Here is a 6,000-nt window from a genome sequence, read left to right on the forward strand (position 1 = left end):
CTGAAAGGCCCTTCCTAAAAAATCCTCTTATCTATCCGCTCAGTTGGAAAGTTAGTTGATCCCATAGTTGGGCCCAAGGGAATGAGATTTAGATCAGTCAGCCAAGAGGGAACATTAAAGGGGAGCTCAAGCAGTTTGTGGAAAAATGGGATCAAAAGCTAAAAGTAAAAATGTAAACTTTATTTTTCAACATAATCTCCATCAAGGTCAAGACACTTATGTAAACAATGGCAGCAGCCTTTTAGTCCATCTCTAAAGATCTAAGAGTTCTTGGAATTTAACCATGTCAATGCAGTCTTTTTTACATTATTAAAGAAAAATGGATGCCCTTTACAGATTTTTTAAAAAGATTTTTTAAAAAGAAGTCAGAAGGAGTCAGATCAGGACAATAAGGTATGCCTAATGATTTCCTGTCAAAACTCTCACAAAATTGCCCTTGTTTGATGAGAGGAATAAGCAGGAACGTTGTCATGGTGGAAGAGGACTCTCTGATGAATCTTTCCCAGGCGTTTTTCTATGAAAGCTTTGGCTAACTTGCTCAAAACACCATTATAATAAGCTGATGTTATTGTTCTTTGGCCCTCAAGAAAGTCAACAAGCAAAATGCCCTGAGTATCCCAAAAAACTGTTGTCATGACCTTTGCTCTTGACCGACCACTGTTGCTTTGACTGGACCTCTTCCACCTCTAGGTAGCCATTGCTTTGTCTTCAGGATCATACTTGCAAAGCCACATTTCATCTCCTGTTACAGTTTTTTGAAGAAATCCTTCAGGATCGTGATCCCATTTATCTAAAATTTCCATTGAAAGCTTTGCTCTTGTCTGCAGCTGATCTAGGGACAATGGTTTTGGCACCCATTGAGTGGAAAGTTTGCTCAAGTTTAATTTTTCAGTCAGAATTGTGTTAGCTGAACTACTCGAGATGTCTGTGGTGTTGGCGATTGTTTCTGCTATTAATTATCCATCTTCTCCAGTAAGAGCATGAACAAGATTAACTTTTTCCTAGCAAAGGGATGTGGACAGTCTGACACTGCCAGCTTCCTCTTCAACATCATCTCATCCGTTCTCAAGTTATCCATTTATAAACTGCTGATTTCTCTGTTTTTAAAAATTACTTGCCATAGTCCTATAGCTCCCTGAGTCTAATCTCATCCTTCTGTTATAGGCTCTCTGTTGGGGATATTGTCTCCATAAACTTTTCATAAAGCGTGAATAATTTTGCCATTCTTCCACCCAAGTTTCACCATACATTTGATCTTTGTTCTTGCTTCAATCAATTGCAGCAGAATTCATGTTGGTCTGATAGTGGCTTCTTTCAAACTGACTATCTTATCCTTTTAGTGCCTCAAACTACATCCTGGTCAAATATGTCATAACAACTTAGTGTGAGTTTATTTTTGTTCAAAAATTTTGAAATCCGTGCCTACGTAGTTTTTTCATAATATGCATTTTCCATGAACTTTTTGAAGACCACCCCCCCCCGGCCGGCCCCGCCACATGTTCATTGGATCAAGAAGCCCAGGAAAGGAGAGCATGAAATCGCCTCAACAGGGAGCTGAGTAAAAGAGAGACAGGGAGGACAAAGAAAAGGAGACAGACCAGGGTAGTAAGCCAAGAGCTGAGGGAAAAGACACTGCAATGGAAATAGAAGAAACAGAGAAGACAAAATTTGGCTACTTGTCTATTTTTTGCCTATAAGGCTAAAGATTCATTAATTTTAAAAATAAGAGATGACAGCCTATAACAGAGAAGGGTGAGATTAGACTGAGGGGGCTTTAGGAATATAGCAAGTAATTTTTTAAAAAGAGAAAAAACAGTTGTACTAACTTCCACTAAAGAATAAAAAAATGAACCAAGTTTCTAACCACTTGTTAGCATAAAATGACATTAAATGAGAAAACATTTTGAAAGGTTAAAAGCATGATTCAAATGTAAGGTGGCTTTTGTTGCAGCATGAGTCATAGGGAAGACTGTTAGGAAGCTGCCCAAATTACAGGAATAAGCTCTACAGCTTCGTTCCCTGGTGTGACTGTTGCTTCTCTTTTCCAGGGTGGTCCAGAAGGTGACCTGGAGCAGATTGACACTTATTTAGAAGCTTTGCTTAAAGAAGATAATCTCCTCCTCCAGAACAATTTAAATAAAGTAACTATAGATACAAGACATAGACTCCCTTTAGAAAAAAATGAAAAGACTCCTGAAAATTAAGTCAGAGAAGGTATTCCCTTTTAAAAAATGCTGATAAGAAAATTGAAAGGTTCTTTTAAAATTTTTTCTTTTTTGTTGTTACTGTAAAGTCTATTCTGTTTAACAATAAGAAAAAGAAATTTTTTTCAAATAAGAAAATTGTACACTCTAGAAATGGAGACCAATTTACAATTTATATATTCCCTAATCCTATTGTCTAAATCTTCCTTTTCTTTCAGAAATATTAATAATATTTAGAGTTCTCTAATTTTCTTGTGAGCTACCGAAAAAAATGAAAATTTCACTCAAGCTTAAATTTTGTTATTCCTTAAAATATTGTTATTGTAATTTTGTTATTCCTTAAAAAAATTTAAAAGCAGATGTTTTCAAAATCAATATGCAGAGGACTACAGACTCACCTCCTCTTGAAGATGTTGAAAAAGAAAGACTTTATGCCCTTTCTCCACTATAGCCAACACTCAGTAAAGCAGAAAATACAAATCCTCTCAAAACTGAGATATAGCTTATATAATTTTATTATTTTGTCATAGTAAAATAATAAATCTCCTAAGCATAATATGTATACATATTACACATATGTAAAAATTGTTGTTTTACATTTACATATACATAAAGAAGCATGTTTTACACTTTTCTTGATAAGTGGTTGTTTTTTGTTCAGAAATGTCTGAAACTTTAGACAAAAACAATAAAACATTTAATATTCATTTGTGAAACTGTATAATTTTAATTTATGTATATGAACATAGCAAAAGCCTGGAACATGGAAATGGAATATGGTAAACTCTTTATTTCATTTTTGCCTTTAGCCACTTAAGTACTCTTCTCAAGAGGCATGTTTTTACCAGTTACTTGTAAATCTATCCGCAATCAATATCTGTAAAACCATATATATCATGATATAGCTATAGATACAGATGTAATAGCATCCAAAAGATGGGGCTGTTGCTTTTTCCACTCAATATACCTTCAAGACCATTCCATATTGAGACCAATACATGTAATAATACATATATATCGAGAGATAATGAGATAACCTCTCATTATCTTCAACTGCTCCTTATTATTTCATTCAATGGAAATACTAAATCTGTTTAACCATTTCCTTATCAATGCATGTTTAGGTTTTTATTGTTCGTTTGGATTTACATATGCACAACAGTGAATATCCTTATAAATTTGTTCAGACAGGTACAATTATGTCTGTCAAATGTCTCAGCAAACGAATTGCTGGATCAAAGAGTATATGCATTTTATTATGAATAGATATTGCCTGATAGCACTTTGAAAAAATGGTGTTAGTCTACACTCCTACAGCAGTGTATGAGTTCCTGTTTCCTCACACCTTCACCTACCTGGTGGATTACCAGACTTTCTTATCTTGCTGATCAAACAGGTGAAAAGTGGTATATCCTTGTAGTTTGAACATACATTTCTTATACTTTGAGTGTGATTGAGCATCTTTTCATATGTTTAAAAGTCATTCAGATTTTTAAATTTGGACTTTGTCAATTTTTCTACTTGGTGGTGGGTATTTTTCTTATTGATTTGTAAGAACTGTCTTCACATTAGGGATATTATCTTTTTTATGTGATATATATTACAGATACTTTGTTTTTCTTTCTTTTTTTTTTTTTTTTTTTTTGAGACGGAGTCTCGCTCTGTCGCCCGGGCTGGAGTGCAGTGGCCGGATCTCAGCTCACTGCAAGCTCCGCCTCCCGGGTTTACACCATTCTCCTGCCTCAGCCTCCTGAGTAGCTGGCACTACAGGCGCCCGCCACCTTGCCCGGCTAGATTTTTGTATTTTTTAGTAGAGATGAGGTTTCACCGTGTTAGCCAGGATGGTCTCGATCTCCTGACCTCGTGATCCGCCCGTCTTGGCCTCCCAAAGTGCTGGGATTACAGGCTTGAGCCACCGCGCCGGCCTATTACAGATATTTTCTAACAAACTTTTTGTTTTTGTTTTTATGGTGTTTTGAGTCATCTGGGATTTTTTAAAAGATTATGATTGAATTTCCTTTTGTTTATGGTTTCTGTGGTCATATTTAGAGAGGACTCTCCCATGCTAAAATTATAAAACAATTTTGCTTTGTTTTCTTATAGTGATTTATATTGTTAAACCTATGATTCATCTAAAATTTATTTTGGAGTGAGAAGTTAGAAATCCTGTGTGTGTGTGTGTGTGCATCTCCACATAGCCATAGCTTTGTACCAGAATTATTCATTGATAATCAGTTATTTCCTACTGTCTTACCATACCACCGTTACTGCATATTAAATTCTTATTTGTAATTGAACATAGTTAAAAAAAGAATCTATTTATTTTTCATTGAGTGCTTCATCTTTTCTCATGCCGGATTCATGTTGTTTTTGGTAGGGCTACTTAATAATTTTATTTTTCAAAAGTTTTTGTGTATTTTTTTATGCTTGATTCTCAGAATTACATTTTGTAGCCACCACTACCCCTCAAATTCCATTTATATTTTTTAGATGGGGGTTTGTGGTGATAACACAGATTAATATAGAGAGAACTGATATGTTTTTTAAGTTTTTCTACCCAAGACCAAGATATGCCTTTGCATATCCTCAAGTCTTCATTGAAGACTATACTACCACTTAAAAATTTTCTTCAAATGCATCTTGCACATTCCTAGTTATATTTATTGCAGTTAGATTTATTTTTTAGCCTATCATAAATGGAGGCTTTTTCCCATTATCTTATGACTGGCTAATGTTCTATACAGCAAGACTCCTGATTTTTGGACTTCAATACTGTATTCAGTATTAGAATTCTTATTTTACAAATAACCTTAAAGTTTTTTTCTGCATCAGCAAATGATCATTATGCAGGTTTTGTTTTTGTTTCTTTTATCTTTTTTTTTTCGAGACAGAGTTTCACTCCTGTTGCCCAGATTGGAGTGCAGTGGCACGATCTCCGCTCACTGCAACCTCTATCTCCCGGGTTCAAGCGATTCTCCTGCCTCAGCCTCCCGAGTAGGTGGGATTACAGGTGCCCACCACCATGCCCAACTAACTGTGTATTTTTAGTAGAGCCTGGGTTTTGCCATGTTGGTCAGGCTGGTCTCGAACTCCCGACCTCAGGTGATCCGCCTACCTTGGCCTCCCAAAGTGCAGGGATTACAGGTGTGAGCCAGTGTGCTTGGCCAATTTTCTTTAAAGTACATTTATATGAAGAAACAGTTTCTGGATCTCAGGTCCTTATATTCTTGATCCATCCAAAGTTTTCCTTCCTCAAAGGGTTTTCTTGCCTCCTTGAAAACTTTTACTACCTTCCTCTGCCATCATCTGTATTCATTTTTTCTTTAATTTAAAAATTAGTGATTAATAAATGTTAATGATGATAAGAAGTCAGTGCCTCTGAGCATCCTCTGGCAGACCTTTAGAAAGAATCTTAAAGGGGACTTCCCCAAAGAATACTTTTTGAAAATTCTAGCAGGATATTTCTCTCATTCCAAGCTGAAAAATCTTGAGGCTGAGTCCTCACTGTCTCCCCTTTGTCCTTTTTGCTGTCCAAAAAAGAATATCATTCACTCTAATGGTTTCAGGTAACTCTTTCAAATTGATATGATAAGTTTCACATTCTATGACCTTATTTTCACTTTTTTTTTTTTTTTTTTTTTTTAAAGACAAAGTCTCACTGTCGCCCAGGCTGGAGTGCAATGGCACAATTTCAGCTCACTTGCATCCTCCGCCTCCAGGGTTCAAATGATTCTCTTGCCTCAGTCTCCCGAGTAGCCGCGATTACAGGCATGCACCACCATGCCCGGCTAATTTT

At 35.9% G+C, this 6,000-nt stretch overlaps 1 protein-coding gene across 2 annotated transcripts in view; it reads left to right on the forward strand.

Annotated features, from left to right (window-relative positions):
* MORC1 (MORC family CW-type zinc finger 1) overlaps positions 1–2,920 on the forward strand; it is a 175,596-nt gene extending 172,676 nt beyond the window's left edge. Inside the window, exon 28 of one of the 2 annotated variants that reach the window (XM_023210742.2) lies at positions 2,049–2,920. In XM_023210742.2, the coding sequence (XP_023066510.1) occupies positions 2,049–2,204 (156 nt within the window). In that variant the 3' untranslated portion in view covers positions 2,205–2,920. The remainder of the gene's footprint in view (positions 1–2,048) is intronic. The other variant, XM_023210752.1, reaches the window with a different exon arrangement.
* Positions 2,921–6,000: the final 3,080 nt, after the last annotated feature.

This window comes from Piliocolobus tephrosceles, unplaced genomic scaffold, assembly GCF_002776525.5.
Source record: "Piliocolobus tephrosceles isolate RC106 unplaced genomic scaffold, ASM277652v3 unscaffolded_20, whole genome shotgun sequence".
Classification (NCBI taxonomy): domain Eukaryota; kingdom Metazoa; phylum Chordata; class Mammalia; order Primates; family Cercopithecidae; genus Piliocolobus; species Piliocolobus tephrosceles.